The 19,152-nt window shown below is 45.0% G+C and overlaps 1 protein-coding gene across 1 annotated transcript; it reads left to right on the top strand.

Annotated features, from left to right (window-relative positions):
* The first annotated feature begins 245 nt into the window (after positions 1 to 245).
* Positions 246 to 17,595, top strand: LOC129381163 (solute carrier family 13 member 1-like). Its single transcript, XM_055063798.2, has 6 exons — positions 246 to 614; positions 3,189 to 3,293; positions 8,008 to 8,188; positions 12,596 to 12,757; positions 13,938 to 14,075; positions 15,589 to 17,595. Exons 1-6 carry the CDS (start codon positions 505 to 507, stop codon positions 15,745 to 15,747), a joined length of 855 nt encoding a protein of 284 aa, XP_054919773.1. The 5' UTR covers positions 246 to 504; the 3' UTR covers positions 15,748 to 17,595.
* Positions 17,596 to 19,152: the final 1,557 nt, after the last annotated feature.

Here is a 19,152-nt window from a genome sequence, read left to right as displayed (position 1 = left end):
GTGCATTTTTACGGCGAGTTTGATGACACATAACTTCAAACTGGCGTCATTATGGAAATCCATTCCCAGTGGATACGCTTGGCAAACTCAACGGCTACATTTTGTAAATTGAAATGTGTGCCGTAAAGTCACTATTTAGGAAGTTAATTGTTGCGCCTTTGTTAATTAGCTGAACATGTGTTTCAATTTTTCGTGCAAGCAATGTCCGAGTCTCTAAACAATCCAGCTCATGGACTAGAATTATGGCATCTTCAACAGGTGATATGTAAAAATTGCATAAAACTTAGAAATAATCGCCCCGTATTTGTACGAGCTGAGCGGTTTGTCCTGTTATCACTGTTTTACCTACCTCAGTTGTTAAATTGTAGTTGGAACCACGTAGTACAGTTTCTCTGTTGCCGGACTCATCGGCACGTGTGTTCGTATGGACCATTTTGAGTATCTTTCTTTCGCGATTCTAGCATACCGTAATGTGTGCGTGCATGATAAGCGTTAAGTTTCTGCATGAACGTTCACACCCGGCTCTCTCGTTCCAGCCCAGACCTGGGAAAAGAAAGCCGTAGTCACACCATGGCCGCCATTCGTCGGAATTACGCTGCGTTGGGGCCCGTCAAGTACGTTACAAAGAGCGCGAACCTGAGCAGTTGCTTTCTTTTTTTAATTTTAATTCCCTTCTAGCTTTATACGTGCTCAAACCAAGATTAGATTGCAGTGGCCGACTCCGGATTAATTTTGACCACGAGGGGATCTTTAACCTGTCCACAATGCACGGGACACTGGCGTTTTTGCAACTCGACCCCGTAGAAATGAGGCCGCCACGCCCGGGATCTTACCCCGCGACCTCGCGCTTGGCAACGCGAAACCATAGCCGCTAAGCTATCTCGGCGTCTTTTGTTCTTTAACATTACCAGCACACATAGCAGGAAGGAAGACGACACAGAAAAGGAATAAAGACGCACATTGCAACTGTTTATTTTCCGAGAAGAATTCGCCCTTTCCTCATCTTTATGCCGCCATACTGCTGAAATGCTAAACCAAGTTCCCCATGTTTTAATCTTCACCCATACGGTGTCCACTCCGTGCTGTCTTGTACCAAGGCTCTTTTGCATAAAAGCACGTAGCGATGACTGCGTGCAAACGCATAGATAGTAAATGTAGAACACGACACATCGTGGGTAAGAAAATTCTGAGCCCTAAATGGTCGGTCGGTTAACTACACTGCTTGAAGTCTTTGTGGTTTGAGACATAGGACCAAAAGGTATAAAATTATATATGTGTTGTGGCTCTAATCCGTAAAATATGCATGAAGGTACGTGGCGAGGGGTAAATTGTGAAATATTTAAGAAAACGAATAAAGCGGGACGTTTTTTCTGCGTCTAATTATGGGAATGTAGGTGCAAAGAGAAAGAGCAAAGGATAAAGGGAGGTGGGTCTGTTAACCAGAACTAAGCCCTCTACGGGGGGAAGGGAATGGAAAAGAAAAGACTAAATGAAAGTGAGAAAGCTCAGTGTTGATGTGTATTGGAGTCGTCGACGTAATTGAAACTACAGTGTTGTATCCGCTCCATTTGTCTTCAGTAATCGTAGCAACGATCTTGTGGCCTTCTGCAGCTGTGATGTACGAGAACATGGTGCCAAGATCTTGCTCCGTGAGAGAGGTATTTAGTCTTGCTAGTTTTCAGGGGGTGGAGGGTAAGGCTTTCTTCTAAATAGAACGGGCAATAGCCCTGAAAGTGCCATTTCCTCTCTATCTTTCTACTTTCCCATTCCCTAGTGCCGAGCAGTGAATCGGATTTTTGTTCTAGTTATCCTCCCCGCCTTTCTTTTGTTGCATCTCTGTCTTTCTACGTATCTCTACCAGTTTCCTCGCGTATGTCCATTGCAATGGGCGCTATCGTTTCTTCTTCTCAAGAGTGAGTATGCGTTGGTAAATGCAATGCCCGGCGTGAACATCATAGTGGTCTGTCTTCACTTTTCGGGGAAGACCAGGTAACGGGCATAGTTGCATAGAAGGGTCGAATTAATCCAAATAATAATGAGAAAAATCAGGTGAATACCACAGCTTTAATTTCATTTCACGAGCTAATTTCTTAGGTGCTGGACTACGTGTGCTTTTGAAGAATGAATTGAAACAAAATTTGTTCCAGATGAAAACTATATTTTCTAGAATATATGTTAGAAAATAGGCAATATTTAGGCCCAATACCATGTTCACGACAATCCTATTCTGGTTAAGTTCAACAAATAAGGAATTCATGCATCGCATGGATTTCACACTTATATGCTTGCAAGGGGCTCCGAGGGGATAGATGTAGCAGTTGCTTCAAGGGGAGGGTACCTTCAAGTAAAAGTGACGCAACTATTGTAACGTGACAGCAACATTTTTAGCTGCACGTTAACACTGGACAGCTAGCGCATGTTATAAGTTACGTGAAATCTAAAGGGCTTGTACAGCTTTTTTTTTTCTAGTTATTGATCTATCAATGTTTTTATGTTGTGATAAGGGCTTCTTTCTTTAAGATCCTCGACAGTCTCGATTGCTTGAGTCCAACCAATTTGGAAGGATTTGGAATAGTTGGAGGTCACATTAGGGTTAAACTGAAGGAATACAACGTCAGAGGGAGACGATACTGCACAGTGAATCACCAATTCGTCGACAAACAACCTGCATGGCGGTGCTATAAGTAGCACACAAGTAAGGATTGCGCACAGAACGCGCGTCGCAGCCGCAATGTCTTGGCAGTGAAAGTATTCGAAATCGTTAGCAATTAGAAACGTCCTTCGGTTATAAAATGTAAACTTTAGATCTAAGTGAGTACGCTGCGGCTGCCTCTTGATTTGTTTGGTTTTACACAAGTTAGTTGATAGGACCCAAGGTAATATGCTTTTCGAAGCTTAAGGAACACGTAATCAATGAAGGATTAATTGGCTTCCGCAGTGGACGTTGATTAGTGAAGCAAAATAGGTGCATAGCACTCGAGGAACATATCTGTGTACGTATTTCGGTAGAAAGAGGTGCTGCCGACGGCGCCCAGACAGTTAGTGTCGATAACCAGACGGGTTTCTAAGTTTCACCTCGTGACCAAAACGAAAGTTGGGATAGTAAACATTCCTCACGTCTTCTATTCATTATCTTAATTTTGAACTGCCATGTGCCAACGATAATCCGTTGGTGGTATACACCGCAGGTTTCACGAAGTGGCCGTCCTGCTGCTTTGTATTCTTCTGGTGTTCCTCTGGCTCTTCCGGGACCCTATGTTCGCCAGGGGATGGGCCACTTATTTTGGCACCATGTGAGTATCTGTCGAAATGCTTGCTTGCTTGCTTGCCTCGGAGAGTGGCTCACACCGAATATGGGGGATTGGACAAGAATCGACTGATTTAAGAAAAAGATTATCCGAGTCTGAAAAGAACCACTATTGAGAAATTTGGAATGGCTAAAGAAATAAAATCTGATAAATTTTAATAATTTAGCAAGGCAATCTTCCTGATTCAGTTATGTACCTCCCGATAGCTGAACCAACATCCCTATGATGGTGTCCCAGAGAACAGGCTCAGAAAGATACAATATCAGGAATCGTATTTAATCCTGCACTATGAAATTTTCTTTCTAAAGTGTGTTTTCTTAATGCGGAAAAACGGCATCATGACATGAGGAACTGTTCTATTGTTTCATCATCACCACATTATGAGCGCAAGAAGGAGGGTGTCAGACCAAATTGATGCAGATAATAGTTTAATGCAGGTATTCTACATCGGAATTTCGTCAACAGGACTTCAACTTTTCTATTACGGCAGAAGTTTCTGTTCCAAGAAAATAGGAGGTGTCGGTAATCACTTAAACTTGTTAATGATATGTTCCAACAATCTTGGATGATTGTCTGTTTCCTTAACCTAGCAGCAGTTATGAAAGCAGGTACAGGAAGGATCGAGAGAATTAAACCACTAATGGCAGCTCTCGCCAAGCTGTCTGCTAATTCACTGATAACTAATCCTTTATGACCAGGCACCCATACCAATCTAATTAGTGTAAATTTAGAAGGTATCAAACAATGAAATGTACGTGAAATATGTGAGCTACTATTTGCAGTGAGAGCTGAGCATAAAGATAGAGAACCCGTTATTATTACAACTTCCGAGATTGATGAGTTCACTTTTCGTATAGCCAATGTAGCCGCCGGAAACACAGCTATAAATATTGATACGTAGTCAGGAAGTCTTAAAGAGAAAGACCAGTCAAAAGCGGAAGAGAAAATTCAAATTCCAGATTTTTCTTCTGTTTGCGACGCCTCTGTCGCTATGACAGCGTTTATTTTTAGCTCCAATGAGTGATTTTGTAATAGCCCATTTAATATATTGCAAGAGAGGTGTTTTGTGTTGTTCGGGTATATATCGTCAAAATTAATCTGGAGATTCTGTCTCTGACTGCCAATAGGCGGGATATCACATAATCCTACATCTAAGGAACCAACAAGTGCCTGAACAAGGACGACATGAGGAGTGTGGAACCTAGGCCAGGAAGATTGAAAACCTATTGTAGGTTGAGAAATAAAAATGATTTGTAATTTTATAGGGAATTCATACATCTTTAGGAATGTTTGAACTGTTGATAACCGAAATCTGCACAAAAGAGACGGTAAGTGAGTTTCTGCGTATAACACATTGTTGCAACGAACTTTGCTAAACCAAGGCACAGGCGTAAAGCTTCCCGTTCCAGAAGAACAAGGGGATGTAATTTATGTGCCGGCACACCCGAATATAGAATACATCCAAATTCCAAAATTGGCCGTACATACATTTCACAAATCGTCACAAGAGAGTCTCTCCGCAACCCCGATCGACTGTTGCAAAGTCTTCTTGGCATTCCAACGCTTGCACTCCTTTTTTATTTATATATTCAACGTGCGTGCGCAAACTAAGCCGGTTGTCACATATTATGCTCGGGTATTTCACCGCGTCTGTCCATCGGGCCCGCGACGCAACAGAGAGGCTCGGCCTTTCTGTACCAACGTGGGAGCGGCCCGCTACGTGATGACGCGTGTTCCGAAGGACCAGAATGAAGTTTTACCATACCATACCTGAGGTATATTCTGCAGGCGGGGAGCAAGAGAGCGAGTTTTGTTGTGGTTGTTGTTGTTGGTGCCTCAAAACGGGGCTCGTACCCGCAGGGGCGATTGGCCACACTCGGTTGATTGAAAAGAGTTGTCGAAATCGCTCTCTAGGGCCCATCGTCATCTTCCTCGGCCGCCTTTTTATATATAGCGCGCTCCGGCACGCTTGTCTCGTGCCTCGTGCTGCGAGCTGCGAGGTTAGAAGAAGAAGAGCTGCTTCAGGTCCGAACGTTTCTGAGGCCTTTCACGGAAGGTGCGGTTCGACCAGGCGTGTCCAGCGAACGGTGCACTCCAGAACCCGCAACTGGCCAAGCCGACCGAATACCGGGTGCGCCTCTCTAACGCCGGACCACGTTCTCGTCACAAGACGCCGGAGACGAAAGAGTCGCGTCAGCTTCGATCTGCGTCGCAGTACTGGAGACTCGGATCTTTCCACAACTCAGCGTTTAGCAGCTGTCTTTCATGTAAGAGCTACAGGGCAATGAGTTCATCTGAACGGAACTGGTTCGACAATTTAGCTCGTCAACCGCCGGCCGGGCCATCTTATAGCCGGTGTGCGACCCTGCGTGCCGATATGCCGAGTGAACCGCCCGTCTACTCCGTGGAGAACTTCGAGCCCAGGCCTCCGCAGGAGCTGGTGTGTACCGAGACCCTGTGGTCGCCGCATTATTTGCTTCATCTACATCCATGGCTGGCTTGCACATGACACGAGTCCCGGATCGAGTAGCTGCCCCCTGTGTCACCGAGAGATGTCGGTGTCGCAAGTGGTACATTTGGTTCCCCTCGTGACCAACACGATCGCCCGCCTCACTGTCCGCTGTCCCAACAGAGAGACAGACTCCTCAGCAAAGGTGGCCTTGGAATCGCCGAACCACCATCTAGAGCCTTGCGAGCACGGCAGGGCTCTGGTCCGCATAGCACGACCTCTTCTTGAAATATTCACTCACCTGCTCATTAAAGCACTCATTGACGTGCTCCCTGTGTTCATTGTTTTATCGCTTATTTCTGTCTTTTCACTAACCGAATGACTAATACGAAGTGCAGAACACAGTCTGGTGGAGCTCCGAACGAGAAGTTATAGTGCCGTCCAGTGGTACTTTAGTATGTATGGTTTCCTTTTTTATTCGAAGCAGCTAAAAAATACCTAAGACGAACCAAAGCGACCGATTCAGTAATTAACCTATTAATTAGACTAATGCCACGAATTCGCGGCACGCGGAATAATTGCGTACACATTAACGCACAGAAATTACGGGCTAGTTTTGGTCTTTGTCTGTTCTCCATAGACTCCTCCTTAGTGAAAAAATCGGCCACGAAAACATATTTAGTGGCGTAGGGTATACTTCTCATGGAGCCAGCGCCAGCTTCGGACGTCAGCATCAGCATGTGCGGCACTGGACACTTGTAAAAGGCACACGGCAGAGGTGCACCCTAACTGTAACGAACAGATGGTTTTCACATGCCTATCTCAGCCTCAATAAACACATGAACGCCTTCTTCAACATTAATCAGCACTTGTGACCAATAAGACCGACTTTATAAGGTCTAGTAAGATGGAAATCGTTTCAGAAGACAAGAACCAGCCATTAGTAAAGTATGTGTCCGTATTAATAAATTTTCACCATTGGTCGAAGATGGACCAAATGCCCAGTGTGGCGAATTCACCACATGCCAATTTTTAAATATAGCAGTGCATTGAAGATTTCTAGTGTAGATTTTAATAAAAGGGCAAACACCAAATACACCACAAAGTTTGAAATTGTTTCTCCAGTTTAAAATAAATCAGGCATCAAAGGGTTAATAAAAGGATCCACTATAGTAACTTAGCTACGCACTTGACGGCACCCTCCATGGTGGCGTAGTGGCTACGGCGTTACGCTGCTAAGCACGAGGTCGTGGGATCGAATCCCGGCTCAAACGCCCGTGTACCGTGCATTCGGTGCGTGCTGAAGAGCCCCAGGTGGTTCAATCTCCCACTACGGGGTGCCTTTTAATCAGATGGTGTTTTTGGCAGTTAACACTCCACAAGTTAATTTTTTAATGCGCTTTACGGCGTGTGTTTATATTGAAGAGTCGAGAGGAATCGTCATAACAGTGTAGTTCCGAGTTCATACGTTTAGGAGTGGCCACGTGGACCGAAATAACGAGCGTGAAATCATTCATCCAATTTATGTGACTACGTACATGGCCCCGCGAAGGCGCAGCTCCTGCTGCAAGCTACCTCGGACGTAGTGTAGACGCGTAAAAGAAAAACTCGCCGTAGCGCGATAAATCGGCCCGTCTCACTCCTGGTGCTAAAGTGACTAAGCGCGCAAACACGAGTTGCGAAAACAGTGAATAAGAATGATCTCGTGAGTAGAGGGCAGTGCGATGGCAACTTCATTTTACGCCACGCTTTTACGTCACAGAGGCGTTGGACGAAGTTCCGTGCTTCGAGGTGACGCGTGCGTAATTATGTAAGTTCAAGGAATAATTGGACGCTGGTTATTGCGGCCTACATCGCCATTTCTAAATGAAGAAACCTGTAGATAGACTTTTATGACGATCACCTTCAACATTATATAAGCATGTGCTCTAAAGTTGGGAATCTTATAGTTAGTTACTGTAATTAATTTTATTAGTGGTTGAATTTCTTTCCTGTCTCTTTCAAATGATGTCTGCCTGGGCATATAATTAGTCTGTAATTACGTAATTAAAAACAGCAAGCGTTCGCAATAATGGGTTTCGTTGTCGAAACGTTAGCGATGTGCCTTATTTTATACCTTGCTATATTTTATTGGCTTTGAAGGGCTAGATGTGGCGTCGGAAGAGCAAGAATTATGAACGAAATGCTTTATTGGAAGCGAATGCTTACGTTAGGTAATAAATAGTCTTTTGCGTGTGCTTCAAATTGTAGAAAGCCCAAGGACGCCACAGCGGTAACCATACCAGTGATCCTGCTGTTCATGATTCCATCGAAGCCTTGGGAGGGTGCCAAAAGTCCTTCCTTGCTGTCTTGGGAAATGGTGCAAGCTAAGCTGCCGTGGAGCGTCATTTTACTGATTGGCAGCGGGTTTGCCATCGCCGAAGGCATGAGGGTGAGCAGTTCGCAATTTAGTAATACTTGTTGGGGGGCTAGTTGGTGCACGTTTCCAGAAGAGGGTTGTAGCGCCGAAAAAGACAACACATAGCAAGCGAGACGGGACAGGCGCAACTTCCAACAGTCGGAAGTTGCGCCTGTCCTGTCTCGCTTGCTATGTGTTGTCTTTTTCGGCGCTACAACCCTCTTCTGGAAAGTTCGCAATTTCCAGATGTGCAGCACACAACGCTATTTTATGCACCTATGCTGTCACCTACTGATGACATTGCGTTTTCACTAATACGACGGGTCAGTGTGACTTTCTGGAAGGTCCATTGATCTAGGACTGCTTTTGGTGTAAAGCGTCTTAAGAAAAAAAATCACAGGGCCATTCTTCGGTAACTCATTATTGTGAATACGTACAGCTCAAGAAAGCTTTAACTTTGTGTTTTATGTGTCTATAATGCGGAAGAAAATCTGTCTTTACCTTGGAACTTTAAAGAATATGAAACTGTTGCAACAGCTGCAAGCTTTGTACTGACGAAAAATGTATTGCGAAGACTTCTGGTCAAATATAGGCGGCTAAACTGAATGCATATTAATCAACGTCGTCGTACTACAGATAGAAATTTGTTACCTCTCGCGTCCATGAGCTATTTACTTCGTCAATGAAGATGTCCTTTGACTACAGCCTAGCTTGCTCTCACAGCAACTTTAATTTTATTAAACTGCGCTCCCCTGGCCGCCCTGGTAAGGTTGTTGCTGACGAGATGGTGACATGCGAATTTGCCTGCGTTCTCGTGTTATGGCAGTGACGACGCGCTTATGCGATGCCCCGCGTATACCGAATGCGCTTCCTACGTAACGATGTAAGGGATTTTTCTCTTTTTATTTTTGTTTTATATCATGATATGTAGCTACCTAACACATTGACGGACTGAGATATCGTGGTAATTGAACCGGGCGACCAAAATGGCCACCTAACGCGAACAGCGCAATATCAGCACGGGGACGAAAACAACACGGGGCGTGCTGTTTTTGCACTGTTTACGTTTAATGTGTATTAGGAACTAACCCACTCAGCCACGTTACTAAAGACAGCTGGTGAATGAGTCTGAATTCTGGATTCTGTTGTAGTCACGTGCTTCGAGCTGCAACAAACGGTGTACTATAACGTAAAGCTATTCCAATCCGCTTCTATTCCGCTACTCCCATTAGCCCTTCACAATTGGTCGAACACTTTCGGGTCATGTCCACATCGCCTGTCTGTCACGCGACGTCCCGAAAACTACAAAGACAGTTTTCTTATTTAATGTGTGCACATTGATTACGCACGATTCGGCCCAAGGGGTAAAAAAAAAATCACCGCCAGAGCACTCCGTACAGATGGTTAACCAACGAAGCTGAAACGTGCGGCCCCGGTGTTTATCACTGGGTTAATCCCGACGGTTCATTAAACGACGGCTTGGTAGGCTGCTGGTGATTGATTGATTGATTGATTGATTGATTGAAAACTTTATTGTTCCACCGAGCTGGGGTGCCCGCCTCTTAACGTACACGTAGGTAGGGGGGGGGGGGGGGGGGGAGGACGAGGCAATCCCCGCGCGTTGAGGACGGTGAGTCTTCACGGCCTCAACGGCCAGGCGGATTGCTCGAAGCTGGTCGTCTTCAGCCTCGCTCTGGAGCAAGGCCTCCCAGGCTTCTCTACTGTCAATGTTTTCCTTGGCCCCTGGGGAGCCAGCACACTCCCATATTATATGGTCTAGCGTACCTTTTTGCTTACAAATTTTGCAGAGGGCGTCGTTATAGTCCCTCGTCTGTGCTAAGTAGATCCAATGTGGTGATGTATAATTGTTTCCCTGGAGGCGTCGCCAAATGCGAGCGTCCTCCAGAGAGAGAGACCAATGCGGAGGCGGAAAGATTCTTCTTTCGGCTTTGTAGTGATCGACAATTTCCCTGTACGTGATCATGCTATCTTTTATCCCTGGAACTGGCTGCTCTAGAGTTGCCCGGTGGTAGAGTGCTCGGGCGAGCTCGTGAGCGGCTTCGTTGCCTGGGACTTCTTCATGGGCCGGTACCCAAATAAAAGTTATGTCCCTCCTGGGAGGGTTTTTGAGTAGAATGTGGAGGGCTTTTTCCGAGATTCTCCCTTTGTTAAAATTTCGGATAGCTAATTTGTTATCGCATAATATTACTCCCGCTTTTGTACCCGCACAAGCGAGCGCTACTGCAACCTCCTCGGCTGTACAGGAGTTGGATCCTCGGCACGCAGCTGCTGCTTGCGCTCGGCTGCACGAGCCTGTTCTTGCGCCCGGGCTGCAACATCGGCATGGCGTAGGCGAGCTCGTTCCCGGTTCTGCTCGCGACCTTGCTGATGGAAAGCCAATCGCGCGCCTCTCTTTCTTTTTTTTTTTTTCGCACATGCACATAGGGTTGCGCCGGAGGTGTTTTCGGCGTACAGGCGACAAACGGATGGACGGAGGAATCTGCTGGCCATATACATCTTCGATGTAATAATTATTTCTGATTCTACGCCTTTTTCGTCCTTATAGCCCTCTGCCTAGGTCAAACATTCTCTGACTGTGCTCAGTTCGCGTGTTTGCCACGCGACGTCACAAAGCCGCGATCACTCACCATATCAAAGGGACGTGTACGATGTAAAGATGCATTAATATACCAAATAAAACTGCAATATTTCAGTTCAGCCAGAGATGGCCACGTTTCAAAAAGAAATTGAAGATGGCTGCCCACCGAACGATCTGGCACTGGCTAATCGTAGCTGCCGGGAAGCATGGGTTTCTCTGTTTGTAATAAATATCTGGGTGGGAGCATAACATTATCGAGCGATTATGGCACGTATACGCCATCACTATTTCAAACTTTTCTTAGCTTAAGATCCGTTTTAGAAGGAATTTTCGACCAGCCCCCGCAGCCTAAGCAAGGGGAAAGTGACCAATCGCCGATGCCGGCACTACTCTCCTCCCCCGCTTATCTACTTTCACTGCACTAGCTTGGCTCCACCGACATGCTCTCCACTTCTGTGCGCTTTCTTGCCTCTTGTTAGACAAGAAAAACCTGTCAAGGTAGGCAATGTTATTCGCTTTGAAAGCAAACGCAAATGACGTCCTATAAGTGAAGAGAGCGTTTGATTGGGCTGCTGCAATAACGCTGTGGGCCACCGCTCGATGCTTGCGTCGGCGTATACGCAAATTTGATGTCAGGAGATTGGAATAAAACAGAAATGGAATAGTTTTACGTAATTGCAGCCCATGTTTGGCAACATGTTGAAACTTGAGCTTGTGTCATTGTGTGTGTTTTCTTTATAACACGATGTCTTCCAATATAATGCGTTCTTTGGGTCCTTGCTGTAAAGAAGGTCGAAAGAGTGGCACCTTAAAATTTTTGACTTGTGTGCAAAGTTGGTGTAGGCAGGCATACTTGACTTAGAACCTGCTGTTAACAGCGCAAAATGTAGACGAAAGACGAGACAAGAAGACACCACAAGCGCTGACTTTCAAGTTGAAAGTCAACGCTTGTGGTGTCTTCTTGTCTCGTCTCTCGTCTACATTTTGCGCTGTTAACAGCAGGATGGAAAACCAACAAGCCCAAGCTGCTATTCTAGCGAAATACTTGACTTAGAAGGTGCAGCCATTTGGGGAATATCATGTTTGCAGTTGTTCTTGCCTTTTCATGCACCGTCGGCATCTTAACGAACCAGGTGTCAGCACCCCGACTTTCACAATGACACTTGGAAAATGCAGTGTTTTCCCGTACATTAGCCGTACATTAGCCGTACATTGCCGTACATTTCCCGTACATTGCATGTCGTCTATTGTAGCGCTCTGTAGATTCAAGTGCATTCCAGTGGTGCAGGAAGTAACATTTAAATAGCGGGAGAAGCTTGGAACAGTAAGATGCAGGATTATTTAAACATAATGGGAACGACAGTTAGTTCAAAGGCAGTCGGCGCAGGATCAAATCCCGGTGCGGCGGCCGCATTTCTATGGGGGCGAAATGCAAGAATACCTGTGTACTCACTTCATAATCATATCGTGGGTTTGGCGCGTAAAACCTCGGTATTTCAGCGGGCATGGTTTACTATAGCTCAATAAATTGTTTAACGTCGCCGCCAAGCGAGCAGCTATAGATTGTGAGGTGCGTTTCACTTGGCACATTGTCCGTTCACCCGAGTTGGGTATATATATATAGATGAACTGTGTGGTTATGTTAATGTCAGAACAACTATTGTTTCGGCTTACTTTAGCATGAGGGATAGAAGGTAATTCTGTAGTTTCTTTTATTCTATCGCTCTTTTATAATTTGAGAATAATAATATTTTTGAGGAGGACGGAGCTTAGGCGATGTTTCCAGGTAGTCCCTTCAAAACTGCCCATTTTCTCTCGTATCGCTTTTTAAACATCTCCAGGTTTCTGGGCTGTCGGAACTCTTGGGCCAGAAACTCGCCACCTTGGGCCACATGCCTCCCGTGCCACTCATGATCTGCCTGAGTATCGTCTCTTCTTTTATGTCTGAACTGGTCAGCAACTCGGCAACGTGTACCGTTCTCCTGCCAGTTTTTGATGAATTGGTGAGTAGACAGTTATGGAGCATCGCTGTGGTTTCCTTTGCGGTGCGATGCGAATCATGCAAGCTAGATCGAAATTGACTTTACGCTGGCACACGAAAAAAAGAAACGGGATTAGACCGTGTAGGGAGTACTATACAACGACGTATTTGCTCACGTGTTATCTCTGTCCCCTCATGTGTAAAGTTAAGTTTGCATAAAGACAACGATAATTCAGTATTATTTGTAGTATGTCATGATACTCATGCACACCAGTAAAATTTTTACTCTTTGAGGTTGCAATCAATCAATCAATCAGCTTTATTTCCCTTGGAATAGGAGGAGTACGGGACTAAAAGCTTGAGCAGATTGACGAGGTCCCGACCCCTGTACAGTTGGCAAAACAGCAGGATGACGGTCAGTCATGCACAAAGAGTTCAAATAAATCGACGAATATTACATAACATCGAGCAACAAAGAAAGTTTTGTAACAAAGCGCAAGGACAATACAACCCAATAGCATAGGCTTGAAATGGCATGAACATGAAAAACAGCGATCGACAAGTAGAGGGGAAAAAATTCGAAAGGATGTACTATTCCTGAATATAAATGGACTGGGCGAAACGCTTAATGAGAATTACACGAAGGATCAAAATCTCCATGGTTTAATAGGTTCAGAAGGGAAGGTAGCTTATAGGACAAAGATTGTTCATCATAAGAAGTTCTAGGGGTGGATACAGTCCACATTTCTTTGGTTTATCTTATAAAACCTCCAATGATATTCGAGATCAATCTTGCGTGCGTTTCTTTTCCTAGGATTCAGCGCTCGCTATTTTCCTCTCCGAAACGCTATGTCACACTGGTACGCTCGCTCAATTCTTGACCTTCAGTGAAACTACCAGGAGGGCAGCGTGAAAGAAAGTAACTGTACTCCAGATATATCCCGATTACTGTCGTCGGATAAAATAAGCCCAGAAGGGTGCTGAATTTTTTTAGAGTAAAAATCGTAAACGCACTTCCTGACAGTGTACGGCAATTATTGAAAAAAAAAAAAAAAACTGGATTGCCTACCGACTGATCTCGGCGTGAGGAACGCGCAGTATACAGAAATAAAATTCAGTAACAAAGTAGCGCCTGCCTGAAACTGTGAACACTTTCATTGAAATCATGCCCTCTGGATCTTTTTTCTGTGTTTTTATTGAAGGCCAAGGATCTGCATGTGAACCCGCTGCTGTTCTTGATTCCGGCGACCATTGCTAGCAACTACGCCTTTTTACTGCCCGTGGGAACGCCGGCGAATGCCATGGTATACGAGCAGGGTCGGCTCACTCTGATGGAAATGGTACGTTGATATAAGAATACACAGACCGATGATTTCGTATTATTACGGGACTTTGTTAATCATTGCTGTTCGGACTTACGGAAGCTGCAGCCGTGGCTCGCCTATTCCGACATGCGAGAGAACACACTTGACCATCACACCATTTTGTCGCAGCTAATGAGCTTTCAATGCTCTAGACGATCGGCGTACTTAGGGATGGATGGTACTTAGGGATGGACGATACCAACACTGACTTGTTGGTATCGCACTATGTACAACGTAGTGGAAACGGTGCAGGCTTGTATATCGTGTTTCGGACCATGTTTTCGCTACAGTCTGCATAATTAGCAGGAGAGCTAATCGAAATCAACGTTTTCAGCCCACTAGGCCGCATTCATTCTCAACATTAGGCTGCTGCCATGCACAACTGCATTTACTGTGTTAGCATGCTTAGACTTGTCTGCCCTCGCGTGCTTCACAGATAGTGCGAGTGACATTGTAGAGAAGCACCGCTGGACACGGATGGAAGCAAACATCGCAAAAAAATATTGATACATTTAATGCGGCATAGCACATCAGTGGATGCCAGACTGTTGCGGCAGTTGTGGTAATTACATTGCGGATGAGGCCGACCGATCTGCCCACAATGATGTCCAAAGTATAGCGACACTGTCTACAACCAATGCAGCTACAGCGTTCACTTCGACATTTCGATTAACAGATCCCGATCTTATACACTGGTACAGCGGAGCTCGAGAGAACTTGCCAACCCTCGCCTCCATATGGCAAATCAGTTCTACAGAAGCCCCCAAGGTGGAGGAAGTACATAAAAGGTAGAAATTGTCAAAATCGAAGCATTTGCAAATAGCTATTCATTCGACGTCGAAGTGGCCCACAGCCCTACGTGCGACAACTTTGGCTGGGAGAATTGTGCCTTCGCTACAGTGAGTCGAGAAAAAAAAGTTCGACTGCGATAGACAGACTGAACATTGGTCCCTTGTCGCAAGAAAGAATCCTGGGAGACCGGTCTATACCTTCGTCAATACAGGAGACGTTGAATGCGTTGCTGCGTTTATTGAGGACATGCGGACTGAATAACCCGCTTGGAAAGTTGTCGTGGGCTACATCACGCTTATGTGCATTCCTTTTCTTTTTTGTTTTATTTTATATCCCCTATCCTATAACCTATATACTCCCCATTTGCTCCTTTTCTGCAGCGCTTGATAGCCGGTCGGTCTACACGCTGGCTAACCTCGCTATCTTCTTCGTCCGCCTCGAGCTTCACTCAGTCGAACAGGCGTCGGATTGCTGTTGCCTCTGATTAGGCGTGGACGTACGTGGTCTGAGGTGGTATACCTATGAAATTTCATTCGTGCACCAGTCAACGATCACGGGCACTTACGGAATCGGAGGTACTCCTACCGGTGCAATATTTGGTTGTGGTCAACGTGTTACATGGCTTTCAATCTTAGTATACGGCGAGAGTAGGAAGAAGCGTGTCCTTACAATAGGCGGCCGCTTGTTTACTTCGCAGGTGCTACCTGGATTCCTGGCTAAAACCATCACCATGGCGGTCACCGTTCTACTGACGTGCGTGCTTGGCGACCCGATCTTCGGCATGTTTCAAGAAGCTGAGTGGGCGTCGCATGCCATCGTGGGCAACTACAGCACATCTATCCCAGATCTAAGCTAGCGGTTTTGTAGAACCTTAAACACGGACGCGTAACACGTGAAAAATGAAAGCCATAAATAGGTCCTGTAAACTCATTATCACTGAAACCTAAACAGACGACAGTGCAACAGAACCAAATGCCACAGCACGTTACCTGGCGTCCCGTTCTGTCACCTTGGCGTGTTTGCGCTTTAGTTATAACATTGCAGTGCCACCAAAACCATACATTGCCACTCTTGGCACTTCGTAAAAATTTTCACAGCCAATAAGCCGCCTCCTCCCACGTGCGGTGGTACGATTCCACTTGTCAGCTCATATCTGTTGGATACGGCCTTGAATAGCAGATATATTACGCCCTGCGGAGCTCCAGCAGTTTGAGCAACCAAGCCCATTGCTCCTTCCGCCCCCACCCCCACCTTGTCTTTTCTTTTTGCGTGTAATCCTTCTAAGATGTTCTAGAATGCTGTTCGATCAAGCCTGCCAAGAGTAGTCTTTGAATTGCAGACTTATCTGCACCGTGAATCCAATGTGTGAGTGGAAGTTTGCGCACGGAAGGTGTAAATGTATGACTCGTATGTTTCGGGCAGGGATTTAGGTAAGAAGTGTTTCTGATGCGACATAAAACCTGAATTCAGTGACGTTTGAGTGTCAAAATAAAGTGGCACAGAAACGCTTCGTATACCTGGTGATGCGGGAAGGCACAAGAACTTTCCGCCACCAGCGCTCAGGAATGAGTGGGACCTGCGAGCTCTACACGCACATGACGCAGCACATGTTGGAAGATAAATCCAGAAGTACGGCCGTTTTCAGCGGCCTTTATAGGCGTATCGATTTATTGCCTTTTTACTACCGATTTACCGATTTTATTACCGATTTTATACCGATTTATTACCTATGAAAATGCTAGTCATGCTCGCATACCATTCCAAAAAGAACCTGAAAAAGCACACGAGGCTGTATACGGAAAGTTAACACGGAGAAAGGTTAAAGGGCAACTATATCCGAGAGCTGAAAGTAATCGTACGGAACGTGCAGTTTTTTATCATGAATCAAAAGCACCCAACCAACTTATAGGTCGAGCTCCATGTGTTAGAGAATGATTATGCATCACTAAAATGAACCACATTAAATGACGAAAATAAATATGAAGCTCGCGTTTTATACACATTGAATCAATGATGTAATAAAGTGCAGCGCTAACCGCACAATAAAACAATTTCAATACGGAAAACTATCCGTTTTGTTTTCGTTATGGCAAAGCAGCCTGCATAATTAAAATAAATAAATGCAGCAGATCCAACGTGTCCTGCTGGAATCTTGGGCATTGAAGCTTACGAGTGAGTGTTCACGCGCACTTTCTCATTTGGCTCAAGGATGTTCCGAACGAGCAGCTTTGCAATGCCGTGCACCTTTGAACGCAACCAGCGAGATAGGAGTTGGAAGAGGCGAGCTGGCTTCCTGCGCCATTTGTTTGGGGTACCCGACCTCCCCTTGGATGCGTAGATGCGACCGTCCACGCATTTGCCAGGCGGTGTGGCGCATGCAGGATAGGGCATCATCCGATGCCCTCTCCTGCCATAGAGTTAATATTACCGACTCTAGAGGGAAAGCTGGGCACAAAAAGGGGGAACCGTTGGGGCGTCGCCCTGTTGCTGCTTGTCAATGTGGCCAGCGCAATTACTATTGCAAGAGCTGAAAATAAGTACAGGTCGCCTTATGCTTTGTCATTAAAAAACGCAGGCCTGATAGCTTTATGAAGGTGATGTGTGAATATTAGGTTTACAGAAAGCACTTGCTAAGTGCGTAATTTATGTAAAACAGGATGTACGCATTCATTCAATAAAACATGGCGCGAATTTCAGTTTCGAATCTCGGTGTTTTTGGATGCGTAGTACTTTCGTACAGTTTAGGTTTGACATGTGATCGCGCGACGACATCGGTCGCTATGGCACCTTCGTGCCTTTTGTGCCACACCCAAGCACCGAAGGGCTCTGGCATTTACCTTCACATGTAAGTAAGCGAATGTATCTTCTTGTTCAGAACATCACGTGAGCAGACAGCTCTCGTGATGCATCGCAATCGTTTGATAAGCGTCACAGTAGAGAATTTTTTTTTACATGCGGAGCAATGTTTTTATTTGCAGATTTCCCTTCAGTAATAGGGAATTGCTGGACAGGTGGTTCAGCGCAACCAGAATTGTAATGGCGAATCCACAAGCAAGTCATAGAATCTGTTTAATTGTTGCACTTTGAACAATCATGCTTCTACAAAGGCCGCAGCAGAAATACAGTGAACCCTGATAGTATGCTGAGTATTTCTGTGCCAGGAAGCAATCGAGAGGCGAGTACCTAATACGGACGAAATCGAGTGCATGAACCCCTATATTAATAGCGTAGGCGTTTCATTAACTGCGCAATATTTTCAACACCTCCTTACATGCCATTTCATATGACATATCTTTTCTGGTCACAAATGTGTGCAGCGAATCTATTTGGATGATCGACTCCGGGTCTGTGGGACCGTTCAGTTGCACTTGAGGCTGAGCCTTTTACATATCCATAAACTGCAGATATGCACATCAGATCCCTATGAGCATTTTCAAAATTTAATTATTTTAAACAACACGCACATATGCAATACTGACATAATCTCAAATAACACTAAGGAGTTGGGACACACATTTTTGTTGAGTATATTCGCAGGTAAAGTAAGTAGGTCATGTGGACAGCTCCAGCTCCTTCTCCTTAAATCAGTGTCTACAAGGGTTATGCAAACAATCTTTTTCTAGCAGACCGATTATTTTGCTGTATAAGCAAGAGAACCCACCAAATTAGTGCAACATATATGTTGTACATCACCCTAATATGTGCTTTAATTCATCAAGTGAGATGAGTCATTTTTGTGGCTCATTGAGTCAAATCACACCTCAAGCTACATTCATCAATCTTCTGTTGGATTTTGCAAATGTTCAATGAAACATGTTTCGCTGTTTTACAGATCAAGCCCTTTTGTGTATTCTAAAGGTAAAATATAAGCTCTAAATTAAAGAAGGCATTTATAGTCAGAAACAACAAGCAAAAATGGTGCATGCATAGTATCAGAAGCCCACGGTACAGACATTGAGAAGTGTCAAATGCTTTTGAGAATGGTATTTGAAAATGCAAGACTTTAGTGGAGGTCAAGCAAGTCAATATAGGTAGACTACTCAGCAAAATTATGGAGTAATGGGATAGCAAACAATGGCTCAGGAAATGTGTTGTTTTTCTGTAAAACGAAAGCTGACGATTGTTATTACATGAGTAACCTTAGCATCATGAGACTGCTGCTTGATACATTCAGAAACAAACCAAAAACAAGCCACGCAAAAAACAAAAAACAATTTAATGACGCTCTCTTCACTCTGGGGTCAATAAAAAAACAAATAAC

The sequence above is a fragment of the Dermacentor andersoni genome, chromosome 1 (assembly GCF_023375885.2).
Source record: "Dermacentor andersoni chromosome 1, qqDerAnde1_hic_scaffold, whole genome shotgun sequence".
Classification (NCBI taxonomy): domain Eukaryota; kingdom Metazoa; phylum Arthropoda; class Arachnida; order Ixodida; family Ixodidae; genus Dermacentor; species Dermacentor andersoni.
The sequence above is the reverse complement of the archived record's forward strand: the minus strand, read 5'-3'. Positions and strand labels throughout refer to the sequence as shown.

What these genes read in the sequence shown, in the direction of transcription:
- LOC129381163 (XM_055063798.2), top strand. Translation starts at nt 505, where the DNA reads ATGAACGTTCACACCCGGCTCTCTCGTTCCAGCCCAGACCTGGGAAAA. An exon ending in GCTGCGTTGGGGCCCGTCAA is followed by an intron (nt 615 to 3,188) that starts GTACGTTACAAA and finishes TATACACCGCAG; the next exon opens with GTTTCACGAAGTGGCCGTCC. An exon ending in TGCCAGTTTTTGATGAATTG is followed by an intron (nt 12,758 to 13,937) that starts GTGAGTAGACAG and finishes TTTTTATTGAAG; the next exon opens with GCCAAGGATCTGCATGTGAA.